Source organism: Balaenoptera acutorostrata, chromosome 1 (assembly GCF_949987535.1).
Source record: "Balaenoptera acutorostrata chromosome 1, mBalAcu1.1, whole genome shotgun sequence".
Classification (NCBI taxonomy): domain Eukaryota; kingdom Metazoa; phylum Chordata; class Mammalia; order Artiodactyla; family Balaenopteridae; genus Balaenoptera; species Balaenoptera acutorostrata.
Genome location: NC_080064.1, coordinates 159058127 through 159074666, shown reverse-complemented (window position 1 = coordinate 159074666; position 16540 = coordinate 159058127). Strand labels below are relative to the sequence as shown.

The 16540-nt window shown below is 40.2% G+C and overlaps 1 protein-coding gene across 5 annotated transcripts in view; it reads right to left on the bottom strand.

The window, feature by feature from the left end:
* Positions 1–7167: 7167 nt before the first annotated feature.
* MDM4 (MDM4 regulator of p53) overlaps positions 7168–16540 on the bottom strand; it is a 42102-nt gene continuing 32729 nt past the window's right edge. For all 5 annotated transcript variants that reach the window (XM_007166169.2, XM_007166170.2, XM_057540867.1 and 2 more), the window contains exon 11: positions 7168–14865. In XM_007166169.2, coding sequence (XP_007166231.1) covers positions 14293–14865 — 573 coding nt within the window. In that variant the 3' untranslated portion in view covers positions 7168–14292. The remainder of the gene's footprint in view (positions 14866–16540) is intronic.

Sequence of the window (16540 nt, the reverse complement as noted above, 5' to 3'; positions counted from 1 at the left end):
GCTTTCCTAGCCTGGGCCAGCACTCCCAGGAACAATGTTGAAAGCTGACCTGAGGCTATATTTCCTCCTACATCAGATTAAAGGACAAAGAAGACAGGTAAAGAAGAAACAGTGTGTACAGGACAGATACACACAGGATATCATTTCTTCCCTGAAGTCTGTGATATTTTGAGGGAGGCTGTGTTGGCTGGTGGCCTCAACTTTTTCCAGTTGTCTCCCTTCCTCAAATGGAGAAAGAGTTTTCTCTCCAGAAAACATCCTTTTGTGCTGATCACTGGACTCTCACCACAAAGAGATTCAGGGAAGCAGCTTCTGAGGCTCAGCAGTGAGGCAGAGGCTCAGAAATAGATCCCCCCACCCTCCCTTCCCGCCTGCTAGAAGGAAGGCTGACCATGATTGGAGGCAAGAGGACATCAAAGGGAAAAAACAGTGGTTCAGCTCATTTGAATAAACCAGGAAGAAAGGAACTGCAATCGCTTATTATTGAGAGAATAATTCATACCTAGGTTACATACAGTATGAGGAGATGGAGCATGGATGGTAGAAATTAACAAAATAAAAATCAGAAATATAATCTTCTTCGTGCCTGGTGTGGAGTTAAGAGTACCATTTACTCCAAATTTCTTACTTCAGATTTCCCTCCTGGATATTTGAGGAATCTTACAAATGATTCCTCCAAGCACCAGGAAGAAGAATATTCAAATAAGGCTGGAACCTAGGGGGTTATCCTCAGGCAGATTCAAGTATGCTGTTTTAATGGCAAAGGGACCTTCCTCTTAGATTTTATAGATTGCTGGGGCCCCCTGGTGGAAGATAAAGGTTACATCTGCTGGTTAAAGACCACAGATTTGATTGGTCGCTCACGTTTGAGGAAGCTGCAGCCCCCAGTTCTGAGGTAAGCAAGAGAAAGAGGAAATATCAGGTGCTAAGTATCTCACAGGCATTACTTCATTTGTCCCTTAACGCTCTGTTTTCTAGATCAGGGAGCTGAGGCTCAAAGACCCTAAGCGAACTGCCTGAGGTCACCTGCTAAATAGCTAACTGGCAATCCTAATTCAATGCCAAGGATTCCAGAAATCCTGATGGTCACAAATGTTTTAAATACAGACAACAGACACACACACACACACACACACACACACACACACACACACAGAAGAAAAAGAACACAGATGCAGTTATCCCCAGAATGTGTCCCATATTTAGGTAACAGCTTTATCCAGTTTTAAGCAGTGTACTTTGCTGGAGTTTGAATTAAGGTTTTTCAACACAGTGCACCAGAAGTTTCATGTTTCTTTAAATTGATTTGAATACATGGCTTATTTCCCACTTTTTCTTTTAAAGGTTAATGATGAAGGGAAAAGAGCCACAGAGGGAGAGGAAGCAAGATGGGGCTACCCAGACCAAATGTGTTAATTAGCCAAGCAATGCTTCATATCACTCCCCCTCTTTGGGTGTTGAAGAAAATGATCTTTAAGGACACGTTAACCTAATAGATTTTTTTTGCACACCTTGCCCTAAACCTGAAATGACTGCTTACTCCTCTCTCCCTTCTTTTCTCCACCCCTGAAAGGTTTTCTGTGTGTGTGTATGTGTGTGGCAGAAACATTTGAGTATCTAACTGAAATCTAGGAGTCTAGTAGGACAAAGCAAAAAATCCATTCTTATCCTCATGACCTTGTCCCCAGCAATTGCCCACTGCTCCTCTCCCTCCCAAAACTTCCTATTATAATTATAGACTACAGCAGTGATTCTCAGAATGTGGTTCCTAGACCAGCAAAACCAGCATCACTTGGGAACCTGACAAATGCAGGGGCTTGGGCCCACCCACACATACTGGTCGGAACCTCTGGAACGAGGCCTAGCAATCTGCTGGCAAAGCCCTCCAGGTGATTATGATGCTTGCTAAGGATTGAGAGCTACTGCTCGAGAACAGGGTTCTTAACCTAGGGTCCACAGAGAGTGTTAGGGGGTCTAAAAGTTCCTTGGGTTTGCATGTAAAATTTTACATATGTACTTGACCTTCCCCTGGAGAGAGGATCCGGAGCAGCCACCTCTTGACCCCGAACAAGTTATAACTCTGTTTCATGGTAAACATCCTCCTGCTTGCACCCACAAACTCTTCTCTTTTCTCCACTTCTTTACCTTAAAAGATACCTGGCTTTCCCCCAAAGAATCTTAGTGGTCATTTTCCCACACCTCATCTACCTTCAGTACAGGAGATGGGCCTCCCCTGTACTGCACCCCGACCATTATCCCTCTGCACATAAGTCTCTGCTCTTTTAAGACTTAAACGTATTCTTCTCTTTTCTCCTCCTTTATTATGTCATCTGCTGACCTTCCAGATACCTTCCCTCATTCATTATAGACTTTGGGTTCCTACAGTCCTGCCATCATCCTGGGTGATATCAACATCATATGAATGAATGATTCATCCAACACCCTAGCTTCACAGGACTGTCATTGACACATCAACATCAAAGAATTTCACCCCCATAACACTTCAACCACTCACTGTGCCAGGCCTGGGACTTGCCCTTACCTGGGATTGTACCAGACGGCTAAGGCTGAGTTACAGTGTGGTAACAAACCCCCAAATCTTGGTGGTTTCCAATAAAACGTTTGTTTCTCTGCCCACTGCAGGACAGCTGCAGCTCTACTCCCTGTTCTCGCCAATCTTGGAGGCAGGTTGAAGAAGCAGCCCCCATTCTGGGGTGCACTAGCCTTGTGCTGAGAGAAAGGAGCAGACTGGCCCCCTCAATGGTCCCCAAATCTCTCCTCAGAAGTAACATGCTTCATTTCCACTCACATTTCACTGACAAGCCTGCTGCGAGAAAGGCAGGAAGCACAGTCATCTCCAAGGCCTGGTGGAGAGAAGAGGCAGACGTCTTTGAAGTCTTACTAGGACATCAATCTCTCTCAGAACGTGGCAACCTGTCTCTTCTGCTCTCGGTCCACTCCTACTATGCCATTCTTCCAATTTCATTAAGGCTTTCCATTTCCTATCAGCCCCCTCCTGGAAATAGTGAGAGTAGATACCCTGAACACTTAGTCAGTGCTGACTTGACATCTGTTATCCCATGAGGTATCTGGGGCTTAGAGAAGTTACATAACCTGTCTTCACTTTCTTCTCATGATTGTCTAATAGATTAGAACCATCACTTCAACTATTAGGGAAACCGAAGGACCACGCAGAATTGCAAGCCCAGGTGGGACACATGAATGTGTAGTAACAGCAGTCTGCAAGTTGTGTGATTTTCCTCCTGAAGCACTCAGCAGCTGGACCTACTGGTTCTCAACCAGGGGCGATTCGCTCCTTAAGTGACATTTGCCAATGTCTGGAGACATTTTTGATGATCATAATTGGTTGGGCAGGGAGTGCTACTGGCTGCTGGCATCTAGTGAGTAGAGGCCAAGGATGCTGTTCAACATCCTCCAGTGCACAGGACACCCCTCCCCACAACAAAGAATTTTCCAACCCAAAATGTCAGTAGTGCTGAGGTTGAGAAACCCACGTCTAGAGATGGGGTAGTCTCAGGCACTTGTCTTGCAAAAGTTTCCTACTCTGTTCTCTCTCCTGTTCTCCAGAGTATTGGTTTCAGACCTTCTCCATTCTCTTCAAATTCTTATCCCAACTACATCCTCTATCATACTCAACTCTCTCCTTCCATGCTTTCAGCTACAGTCTTCTCAGATGCCATTGTTTCCTCACCTAAAGGCCCTTGCGTGTCTCCTCTTATCTGTGGCATTCTTCCCCACCTCTTCAAATTCCTATCCTGCCTTTAGATGTTTCTCATTTCTTCAAGGAGGCTGTTCCTAAACCCTTGATTAAATGAGGCCCCTCTTCTATATTTCTCATAGCAGCATGTATTTTTCCAACATAATTCTTCACATAATAGTATGTGCTTAACTAGTTAGTTTCCCTAAGCCATGAGAGCAGGGTCCACATTCATCATCTTCACCACTGTATCCCCAGTACCTAGAAAGTATAAGATACATAATAGATACCTAATATTTACAGCCCAGGGCTTTCCTGAGCTCCTTTTCCATTTGAATCTCCTCAACGCACAAAATCAACACATCCAACTCATGATTTTTTCCCTACCTCATCACCACCACCAAAAACCTACACTTTTACCCATATTCTTCATCTCAATGAATGGCACCACCATCCACCAACTGTCCAAACCAACCTTGACGCCTCCCTTTCCCTCACATCCACATTCATTCATGAAGTCTGTCACTTCCACCTTGACTTCTCTCAAATCCGTGCACTTCTTTTGGGTTTTTGTCTCAGACACAATGGTTTTAACTGCTGACTCTTCACTTCTTAGTTGCCTTGGACAGATTAATTTTGCTAAGCCTTAAATACCTCCTGGGATAATAGATGCCAAGTCAGCACATACTAAGTGTTCAGTAAATGTTACCTATTATTCTTTCCAGTTCCACTGCCATTGGCTTCGGAGTATCATCGTTTCCAGCCCAGATTGCTGCCACAGCCTAATTGTTCTCCCTGCCTCTGATCTAGCCAGCACTCCAGTCTCTTATCAACAATGTAGCCAGAATGATCTTTCAAAAATGCAAATGAGATCATGTCACACTCCTGCTTAAAATCCTTTGATGGCTATCCACTGCCTTCAGGATAAGGTTCAAACTTGTTAGCTTGGCTTATCACATCTTCCAGTCCCATTACCCAGCCCCTCCAACACTCCAGTCCCATCTCTCGTCACTTCTCCAGTCTCATCGTTTGCTCCAGTTATGCAGAACAACTTTATGTTCCCAAACAAGCCATTCTCTTACCTGCAGTACTTTCATTACTGCTTCCTCAGCCCATGTGGAAACTGTCTTCTATCCCTAACTTGACTGGTAGACTGTTAGGCAACTTGAGGGAGCTTCCTTATTCACTGTGGTATTCCCAGTACCAGGCAGGCTCTGGCTCCTATTAACCCTTAATAACTTTATTGAACAAATTTAACTCTTATCCTTTATTTTGAAAAGAAAGCAAAAGGAAAACATTAATCAAATGAATTTAGGGTTGGAGATGTACATAGCAAGATTATCCCTGTATCCCCAAACTTGTAATGACCTGAAATCTTTCTAATAGCACTAATGCTTTTTATACCTTTAGAGGTTGGATTTGAGCAAATTCTAGCAAACAAGCACTGGCTAGGCATTCGTCTGCTAATGACAGATTAGCTCAGTTACTAGTTTCAGCTTGCCTTCTTCTAGCCTCAAGACTACATTCAATAAGGATGATAAATCTGCAGTACCAGGAATCAAGGTGAGTAGGATACAAAACCCAGGAAACAAAACATGGTATGCAGTTGTTATTATTAAAAAGTAGCTTTTGGGACTTCCCTGGTGGCGCAGTGGTTAAGAAGCCGCCTGCCGGGCTTCCCTGGTGGCGCAGTGGTTGAGAATCTGCCTGCCAATGCAGGGGACACGGGTTCGAGCCCTGGTCTGGGAAGATCCCACATGCCGCGGAGCAACTACGCCCGTGAGCCACAATTACTGAGCCTGCGCGTCTGGAGCCTGTGCTCCGCAACAAGAGAGGCCGCTACAGTGAGAAGCCCGCGCACCGTGATGAAGAGTGGCCCCCACTTGCCACAACTAGAGAAAGCCCTCGCACAGAAACGAAGACCCAACACAGCCATAAATGAATGAATAAATAAATGAATAAATAAAAAAAAAATTAAAAAAAAAAAAAAAAAAAAAGAAGCCGCCTGCCAATGCAGGGGACACGGGTTCGATCCCTGGTCCAGGAAGATCCCACATGCTGCAGAGCAACTAAGCCTGAGTGCCACAACTACTGAGCCTGCGCTCTAGAGCCGTCAGCCACAACTACTGAAGCCTGCGTGCCTAAAGCCTGTGCTCCGCCACTATAGAAGCCACCGCAATGAGAAGCCTGCACACCGCAACGAAGAGTAGCCGCTGCTCCCCACAACTAGAGGAAGCCCGTGTGCAGCAACAAAGACCCAACGCAGCCAAAAAATAAACTAAAAAAAAAATAACTTTTTTTAAGAAGTCACAAAACATGGGAATGGTTGTGTGGACACAGAAGCTGGCCTCATCCTTGTCTCTAATACTCCTCTTGCTTTGTTTTCATTTTTAAAATGCCATCCCTACTCTTTCCACTCTCTCTCCCACCCCACCCCCAGGCCTCCTCATACAGGTGTATACTACCTACCTCTAGGGGGATATCATTTGTATGGCAGCATATGAAAGGTGCGCCCAAAAGTTGTGCAGTGAGCACCAATCTGTGCCTACTGTGTGACAGCCGTAAGCTCAGGACAACTGACCAGATGCTTTACCCACCTTAATGGCCTCAGCCACCAGGGAATGATCTTTTGAAAAGCATGTGGGCTAGCCAAACTCTTTATGGGAAGGTTCGTTTTTCTTTGATATCCCTCCAAAGAACAGAACCTGGGGTTCACAGACCATTTTCAATGAAGCTCCTGAAAATGAATATAAAATGTTGTACTTTTTAAATGAGATTTCATAAGTTTCATTAGCTTTTCAAGGAGGGCTATATTCCCAAAGTTTAGGATCCACTGCTAGAGACCCTAGCACATGCTAGGCATACAAGTAATCATTGCGTACTTTGTGACAAGCCCTCAGTACCTTTCACACTAGCCCCAATTCAAAAACACAACAAAATAGAACTCTGCACTTGGCACCTCTTCATAAACTCAATAGAGGCAAATCCATTGTCACCATTTGAAATCTCTTCAGTAGCAAAGAGGGTGGTGGACAGGTTGATATATTCATGGGTTCAGAAGAGTTTGGCAGTCTTGGGCCAAGAAGAGGGCTTGCCTTAAATCATTCTAGACATGCAGGTGCTACTATATCTGCTCTAATTGTCAAGGGCTCTAGTGGGGGAAACTCCACAACTCACTGCCTTAGCTCAATGCTAAAAGTACTCTGCAAAATTTTGAGGTTTCCTTCAAGATTGGGAGCCTAAAAACGAAATACAGCAATTACTCTAATAGTTAACTGTGTGTATGTTGATTGGAGGTGGGGGGTGATTAAAAGTTGTTGTTTTTGAGTACAATAACTTCTATTTATTCTCTTCATTCCTGTCAGACCAAAGACTATATAAAGACAGAAGACAATATTTTGCTACATACAAAAACAATTACATATTTCCCCAATAATGACACCATTAAATGGCAAAATGAAAAATATTTAATACACAAAAAAAGCACAACAGAATCAACAGATATTAAAAGCATTACATAGTGCAAACACCAAAAAGATACAGAGCTATTAACTTAGTGGTGCTTATAAAGATTAGGCAAGAACTCATGAAAATATCTCCTTTTCTCATTTGGTGGGCTGGTCACTATTCAGTTATTTTAAATTGCCTTTTTCTTCCCATTTTATGAAACCACATTTCCTACTCCTATTAATTATGACTACCTAATCAGATATGTTATTTGGAAAATTGCATGCTTTCTGTATACCGACTGCATTTTATGCCATCTACTCAAGTGCATGTAAGACAGAATTTTTTATACCAAGACCACAGCAAGGCAGTTGTAGCTACTAGCCAAATCTACACACACACTTCTCTCAGAACCTAGAGGCAGAACTCTTCTAGACAAGAGCTCATGTCAAGCAAAGGATATCTGAGCTAGAGGCATGGGTAAAAGGAAGCAATATAGGCTCTGCTACACAGGCACAAAGGGGAGTTCGTGCTCAGCTTCCAGGACATGAGGTATTCTGAATATATACCCCAGAGCTTGGTCTACCAAAAGCATAACAACTTCTAGTATCTTATTCAAGGCAATTAGAGGTTCTATTGCGCTCCCACACTTAATCCCCACAACAAACTATGAGGTAGAAAGAGCAGTATGTGGACTCATTTTACAGATGAGAAAAATTGAGGCTTAAGAAGGTCAAGACTGGGACTCACCATGGTGGAATAATCTTACTCCTTATCTCTATCCAAGAGGCACTTAACAGCGCCTAGCTATAGACTAGGAGAGAGTTCTATTCAAGAGGCTGCCTTGCCAAGTGCTGAGGAAGCCAGAAACATTTCATTCCTCCTTTAAAACATGTTCTGTAACTTTCTAAAGGGGGAAAGAAAAAACCAAAGGAGACATTTTGATTCTTTATGAGAAAGGAAGTGGAAAAAATGAGGCAAACTGTAGGGAACAAAATGTACACATTGCTATATTTAAAATGGATAACCAACAAGGACCTACTGTATAGTACAGGGAACTCTGCTCAATGTTATGTGGCAGCCTCGATGGGAGGGGAATGGGTACATGTATATGTATGACTGAGTCACCTTGCTGTGCACCTGAAACTATCACAACTTTATTAACTGGCTATACTCCAATATAAAATAAAAAGTTTAAAAATAAATAAATAAAATGGATAACCAACAGAGACCTATTGTATAGCACAGGGAACTCTGCTCAATATTATTTAACAACCTAAATGGGAAAAGACTTTGAAAAAGAACAGATACATGTATAGCTGAATCACTTTGCTGTACACCTGAAACACACTGTTAATCACCTATATTCCAAAATAAAATAGAGTTAAAAATTAATAATAATCTTCCTGTAGGAAGAGGACAGGCTGACCTCAATTTCTAAATGCTGAGACAATAGGGGAACTAAATCCCCTGTTGCCCCATCATACACACAAATCCTCAACTACCGTTGTTTTGTACTAGATGGTCGTTCTGATGTCACATCTTTCCTTCTTATTGCTAGAATCTACCACCTAACTCTGCAAAAGAAACAATCCCCAGGACTGGCTGGAAAAGAGGAACCTTATCTAAAGATACTGTAGTTACAACCACCCAAGGGGCAATACAGAAGGCCTTTGGTATAAAAGCAATATCCAGAAGTAGATAATAACTTTGAACTCCAAGAAAAAAGAGCAACAGGATGGAAGGAAGGAAGGGGAAAATGTCTGACATCAAAGTACTTACTGTTTAAAAAAAAACAAAAATGCCTTAGGATAAGAAATTAGATGCTCTAATAAACTGTTATAACAATGTCAATTTGCCAAATTACAGCAACTACTCGAGAAAGGAGTTGCTCTGACAGCACTATTTGGCCCTTTTTAGGATCCTTGACCCATCCTGCCCCAAGAAATGAGGAGTTCTACTTGCTGTGCCATGTTCCCAGAAGACATTTAATAAAGATCCTGAAAGAAGGAAAACAATCTGAAGAAGCAGCATCTTGGATTTCAGATAAGCTACCAAGATATACTAACTACCTCTTTCTGCAGATACACTTCTTTCTCTGTAACATTTCAGTCATTCAAAAGGCTCTTGAAAGAAGTACAGTAAACCCAAGTGTAGGTTTATTATATGTTCTTTAACAATGCCACATTCACCAATAGTAGAATTATTTGGGATTGCACGTTCATTGCGTTAAAAGATCTCAAAATGCTAATAGGACATTCTCCCATAGGAGAGAAGAGGTCTGTGGCTCTTAAAGAAAGAATATAGCAATGGCAAACAAGGAAAGCTCTGTCAACAAAAAGGATATCTCAAGGCCATCTGGAAAACTGTCTTCAGATTAGGTCTGGGGAGCTACTTGAACCACTACCTCAGATAATCCTCATTTCCAGTTTAGCTTCAGGGTCCTCTATATTCCTCCTCAGCTAACCACAGAACTGGGAAATTCCAGCAAAGTAATCTCGGCATAGCGTATGGCAGTGCAAAATTTCAGACATTTGTAAACACTGTACATGTTACTTTTGGCACAGGGGAGAGCTTGCAGGTTCATCTTTGAAGTACAGATTGTAAACACAGCCAGTCCACAGACATTTTTAGCAAAAGCTTTAACAGTCTTGATAGTGTGTGTGCACACATGTAAACCCATGAATGGGAGATCTGTCAAAATGAATTCTTTAGGACATGGGCCTGAATAATTTAAGCAGGTATCTGGCTAAATGGAAAACAACAGATTCACAGTATCTAAAATCATATACTTTCAGAAGTTCATATAACTCTCTGTAGGAAAAAAATCAAATAGCTGGTTAACAGGTTTCCTCCTTTCTAAAGAAAACCAAGAGGTAACACTACAATAGCTTTGTAGAACGCGAGATCTTAACATTTACTAATTTCTCAGTGACTGTCAAAGGAGCCAACATTGCATCGAACTGACATTAAAAAAGTTCACAAATGATCCTGACCTTTAAAAATAAATTCTTACAAAGAAAATAATGTCCCACAAAGCATTACATACATCTAAATATACATAAATTATTATTAAAACACAACTGAGTATTTCAAATGCTTGGCAGTGATTCAATCTTATATTATACAACTTCATGGCAGTTTGGAAGCTGGCCTGGCTGGACACTGACCACCGTTCAAGCCTAGGACTGGGAACCTATGATATTCCATAGATGGACTGCGAAGAAATGCTTATCAGTTTAAAGCCTGGATCTACGATTTTTATAAAGTCTGATTTAAGTATTAAATACAAAAGCATACCAAACATTATAATTACGGTGCAAGTAAAATGAGCTAACAGTAAGAGACGGAAGACATTTTTAGCTATAATCTAGAAATTCACTGCTTTTCTAAGGATTTGTCATTTCTGCTCTGAACATTTTGTCTGGGATAACATGGTCATAAATATTAATTTATATAACTAAAATAAGAAATTTAATGCTAATGTGGGATGATTTCATTAATCACAAGTCTATGGCATGATGCAGCGGAAACAATAAACTCCACTGACACCTACTTTAACAGATCCTTTCCTCACAATTAAGATTTCAAGCCAAGCATGGCTTACCTATAACTAGGAAGACCATAATAATTTAATGTCCAAAAGAAGACATCTGAGAGTGGAAGGGGAGCAACAAAGATGAACTGGATAGGATGCTGAAAAATAGGGGTAAACTGGCACTGTCTCCAGAAAACCAGAGTACATAGTCACCCTAACTACAAAATAAATGACTGTGTTTGGAAGTCAAGAGTTTCATCATCACATAGCAGTAAACTATGAAGTCTTCAAATACAAACCATGTCTTGCTTATCTGTACCGCAGTGACATTGAAAAAAAGAACAAAATCAAAAACAGATCAAGAAGATGGCTTAAAGATTCTTGTGGGTGAAGAATTGCTCTGATAGTTCTATTTGGCCCTTTTTAGGATCCCTGACCCATCCTACCCCAAGAAACAAGGAGTTCTACTCGCTGTGCTATGCTCCCAGATGACATTTAATAAAGATCCTGGATGATGGAAAACAATCTGCAGATGCAGCATCTTAGATTTGAGATAAGCTACCAAGAAACACTACCTACCTCTTTCTACAGATACACTTCTTTCTCCTTAATATTTCAGTCATTCAAAAGGCTCTTGATAGAAGTAGAGTAAACCCAAGTGTACATTTATTGTAATACTTTCAGCTCAAATGTGCAGCTTAAGATTTTCTAAGTACTTACTGCTAATGGGGACAGTAAAAACTAAGGTGACCCAAGGGGAAAAGAAAGTAAGTAGAGTAACATAAGAGGATTCTGTGCTAGGCAAGGATGCACCAAATTAGCATCAAACATCTACACACAAATAAAAATTTAAAATTTTTTCTTATTTAAGTTTTCTAAAAAACTGCAACTTTATAAGGAATCAGAGGGTACAAGTGCAGATCCCAGCGCTCCCTGCTCCTTCTTTGAGTTATCACTTGCAAAAGCAATTAACTGGCAAAAATAAAACAAAATCGAGGGCTATCAAACTATTATGAAGAGAGTAATGGTGGGGGGGGGAATTAGGGTAGAAAATTATTTAACTTTCTAAATATTTAGAGCATTTACCATAGTCTAACAACACACTGAACAGTCTAACAAAACACTGAACTTGAAGAACAGGTTCTACTTATTGGGGGAAAAAACCCTTGTCTCTAATGCCCGGAGAGAGCCAGAGACCTGAGTTTCATTCCCCGAGAAGAAAAAATACTGGAGAAAAGAGTTCAGGTTCCTCTGCCATCTTTACTTGTCTTCCCAATGGGAGGAGTAACTTGTCTGATTATACAAGAGAGCTTGACATTTACTGTGCCTTTTCTCTTTGGGGAGAAAGGGTTAAAAGTCTCTGTTCTCTCTGAGGTCCTATTTTGGCTGCAACTCATATTCTCCAATAATATTTTAAGGTTATTAGTTGTTCCAAATTCAATAAGCACCATCATTTAACAAATAATGAGAAGCAAGCAAGTATGGTTTAAAGGTTTACTGCAAGAGACTTAGATTCTAGTAATAGCTCTATCACTAGCTGTGACTTTCAGCAGTCATTTATCCTTTCAGCCTCATGTGCAAAATAAAAGGGGGTTGAGTAGATGAGTGCATTCTAATTTTAAAGTTCTATGAGTTTAACAAAACTTCTCTAGAAATTAAATACAATGCTAAACAAAGGGATCTTGTTCTACTTCTTGTACCTGAAAACACCCTTCCGTCTAGGGCATGGCAGGGCTTCCAAAAGTGTGGTTTGTGAACAACTTGCGTCAGCTTCCAGAAACACTTGTTCAAATAGAAATCCCTGGCCCAGACCTCAGGGATCAAAGAGTCTGTGTGTGCGCGCACTCCTGTGAGTGTATGCACGTGTGTGTGTTTGGGGCCGGGAGTTGAGATGGGCGTGTAACAAGCAACACAGGTGATTCTTATGATCCTTAAAATTGATAATTCTAGGGCCTTGGTTTGCAAAATGGCTACATTCATACCGGTACCCAGGCATACACCAAGATTTTTTCCACAAGGAAAGCAGACAAGAATATCTGTAAAGAAAACAACTTAAAGATCTTCAATTGCCATATGTATTATCCCAAGATTTACGTGATCAGACAAGGCCTCTTCAGAGCTATCATTTCTCTTTGATTACTTTCCTTTTCACAACTGCTATACTGTTTTCAGAAGAAAGGCTGCCTCTCACCCACCTAAAATCTTACCATGGGGCAGTGCCTCAGAATGTAGAAAACCTCAGAGGCACCAAACAAAAGGACAAAAAACCCCTAGCAGACTCCCAAGAGACAGGAGGAAAGAGTGAAGCAAAGAGAGCTTTGGTTAAAGACTGTGTGCCTTATCTCTTCTAGAACTGTCATTGAGAAGAGGCTGTGCCATAGATGTATGTAATACATTTAACTGAACTAAAAACAAAGTCAAACACTTTGACTGAAAATGAAATCTGATTTGGCGGATTAGTTTTATAATGAGAATAAGCTTTGCCAGTTTATATGACCCAACTTTTTCTATAAATTCAATCAGCTAAATCTACAGCTCCAAGGTTTGGGCAAAAATATCTTTAAAGGACATCTACAATATACTGGATGATACATCCTCTGTAAGTACTTAAATTTATTTTAAAAATTTAGAAGTCAAATTAAACATGTGCAAAAGGAAAACTAATAGAATGTGAGAGCCATGAAATGGTGGAGGAACTGCCTAGAAAGCGGCACAAGAGAACATTCTGAGGTGACAGAAATGTTCTATTAGAAGGGAACACTTTGCTAATTATACCTCAATTTTTAAAGTATGCAAAAAGTCATAAATACTTTTTCAAAATTCTTTTTGAGGTACATTAGCAAAAATGTTTGCTACCACTGTTCTAGGCACTTTACAAAAATATTGGTTCCTCTGAACAATGCAACATAAAGTGATCTACTTTATACATAAATTACTTATGTTTTTTCGTTGTTAGCTTTAATGTTTTTCTAATAGCCATCTTGGATTTTGAGGCCTAAGAACATTCCCTAACAGAAAAGAAGAGTAAGGAATAAAATTAACTAAAGAAATGATTAATCTTCAAGTAATTTGATAAATCAAAGAATGAATGTATTTCTATTTGTACTGGTAGTTGCTCCCTCCCAGATCCTCATCTTCTTTTTTTTTTTAAATTACTTTCTTTTTTTGATATCATTTTTTTTTTTTTTAATATTTACTTCTTTATTTGGCTGCACCAGGTGGGAATCTTTGCTGTGGCATGCAGGATCTAGTTCTCCCACCAGGGATCAAACCAGGCCCCCTGCATTGGGAGCGTGGAGTCTTTAACCACTGGACCACCAGGGAAGTGCCAGATCCTCATCTTTGAAGACAGAATGAAGTGATTAACTTCTCTTTTAATGTTAATGGAGTCTCCAAATTGATAATCTAGCTCGAAAGATCTTATTATCAAATTCCATATAAGTTTAGAAGCAAAAATATGTCCTAGAGCATAAATGTTTCCATGAATAAATGAAAGTATGAAATGGGTCACACTGAGTAGAGATGCTCAATACTGACATTTTGATATATGACCAGGCCCTGTAATATTTGTCTGCAATTATTGATTCAGCTATGCTATAAAAACCTTAATAACCAACTGAATCTCCTTCTTGCAAATAGGACATGAAGCCCCAGCCTTCTTTAATCTTCTGGCACAATGAAAACAAGTGACAAGATGGCCTGTCCTCCCATGAATTATGTTCCCATCTCGTGGTCTTTTCTCACATAGACTACATGGCTTCAAGAGATTCTGGCAATCCTCCATGGTTTCTGTATCTGTTCTCTGTTCAAAAAGGTTATCTGATTGTTCTCCCATGCTTGATATGGTCTCTTGGCTTTCAGAACTATGAGCCAAATCCAAGAATTCCACTGAGTTGCAGGGACCAAAAAGTTTGGAGTTTTCTTCCTTTACACATATATCTTTAGGTCTAACAACTGGAGCTGATATGGTTCTTCTGCAGTCAGGAACATCAATTCCTTCATTTTCTTGCTTTTCAGGTATGGCAGTGATATCAGACGTGGAGAGAGAATGGGTTAACTTAGAACAATCTGAATACCAATCCTTCCTCAAGGCCCAGCAACGAAAACAGTACCTCTTGCTTGGAGAGTTAAATTTCTTGCACTCAGTACACTGCCACTCATCCTACAAAGACAAGTGCAGTCAATTAATACTCACTCAGTGGAGAACATGATGCTGAGAAAAAGGGAAAGTAGGCCAAATTCTCATCATCTCACACTAAGCTAGTAAGAATCCAGACATTCCACACCAGTGGTCTAGCTTAGAACTTGAACAAAGTCTGTGGCTACGTGTAAATAAGTCTTGAGAAGTTTTAAAACGATAGTGACATAATTGCCATTTCAAGCCAAAATTTGATGTAGCTAATCTTTTAAAAAAAGTTAAATCATTTTAGCTTTCTATTTAGTCTGGGTAGAATTTACATTGTTTGCTTTTCCCCACTGCCTTCTTTTTAGGTCATTTTTCTTTGTATAACTTACTCTTTTATTGAGCAAGAGGCTAAAGAATGAAGAAAAGATAATTCTGTCATTCTTTCCTACTAATTAAGAAATGTTATAAAATTTGTCAAAAAGGAAGCTAAAATTAAAATGAAATTTGAAAACTACTACATTTACTCATGCTCTCTCACTGCTCTCAGGATCACAGGTAGCTAATTGTATGCCTAAATCACATTCTCTGAAAAATGAATGTTCTTGTCCTTGAATGCCAAGTAATTTTTTTCCTACTTCTCCATGTTCAAATTAGGAGATACCAGAGCTCAATGAATTTCAAATGCCTTTCTTAATTCAAAGGTAGCTACCTGGAACTAGTCAAGAGTATTTAATGTGGATAATTGCCTGGCTTTGACAGGATCAATGACTTGACACATGCTGACTGGATTACTTTCAGAACGAAGGCCAAGCACTTCAAGTTTAGAAGTCATAACTCAACTGCCTATACTGAGAGGCAGGGACACAACCATTTGTTAAACTGGGATGTTCTCCAGAGGGCCTCAGAACATTCTCGCCAGTTTAAGATCCTCAGATCTCATCTGAAATGCTATACAAATACCCAAAGGAACTTCAAAGATTTGGAATTCATAATTGATGGTGTGTCACAGTCTAATTGGCATCACTTTTCTTTTTTAGTAGTACATAAAATAATAGGGCTTATTAAATTCCATGGCATCTCTGAATTGATGAAATATAGTCTATTTGCTTAATAGGTTTTCTGGGCCCAAGTAGCCTCAAAAGTCTGATTAAGATGGAAACACTTATCTCTGCTACTTGTATTATGGTCAAGAACACTTAATGGACCAATATATCCCACCTTATTACTTAGCTATGCACAAATAATTTGCAATGAATTACCATAATGGTTAGCAGTGGTGGGGTGTGAGCTAGGGGGAAGGATCAACACTAGAGACAACCTAAAATTTTTATATCCTTAAACAGCAAAATGTAAAATCCCCTCCTTATCCTTCCCCCACCACCCTTCTTCCCACAGTGAGTTAGCTGAGGGAAGTACTAAAAGGGAAATGGGGAACTAGCATGAAAAGAGAAAAGCAAGGTATACATTTGAGTCTAAACCTGAGTTGCCAATTGGTGACAAATCCACACCTGTTATCTAACAGCTTAATACTCAATATTCATTTATCAGCCCGCCATTAATATAAACCTGTGTGGAAATTAAGCCATTTTCCATTTGTTTCTACTTAAGAAAGCACTGAAAGTATTATACTTGACCAAGAATTTTAGATAGCTTATAGGCCTATCTTTGGGATTACAGAGAGGTGTTTAGTGGGAAAAGCAGTACAGGACTA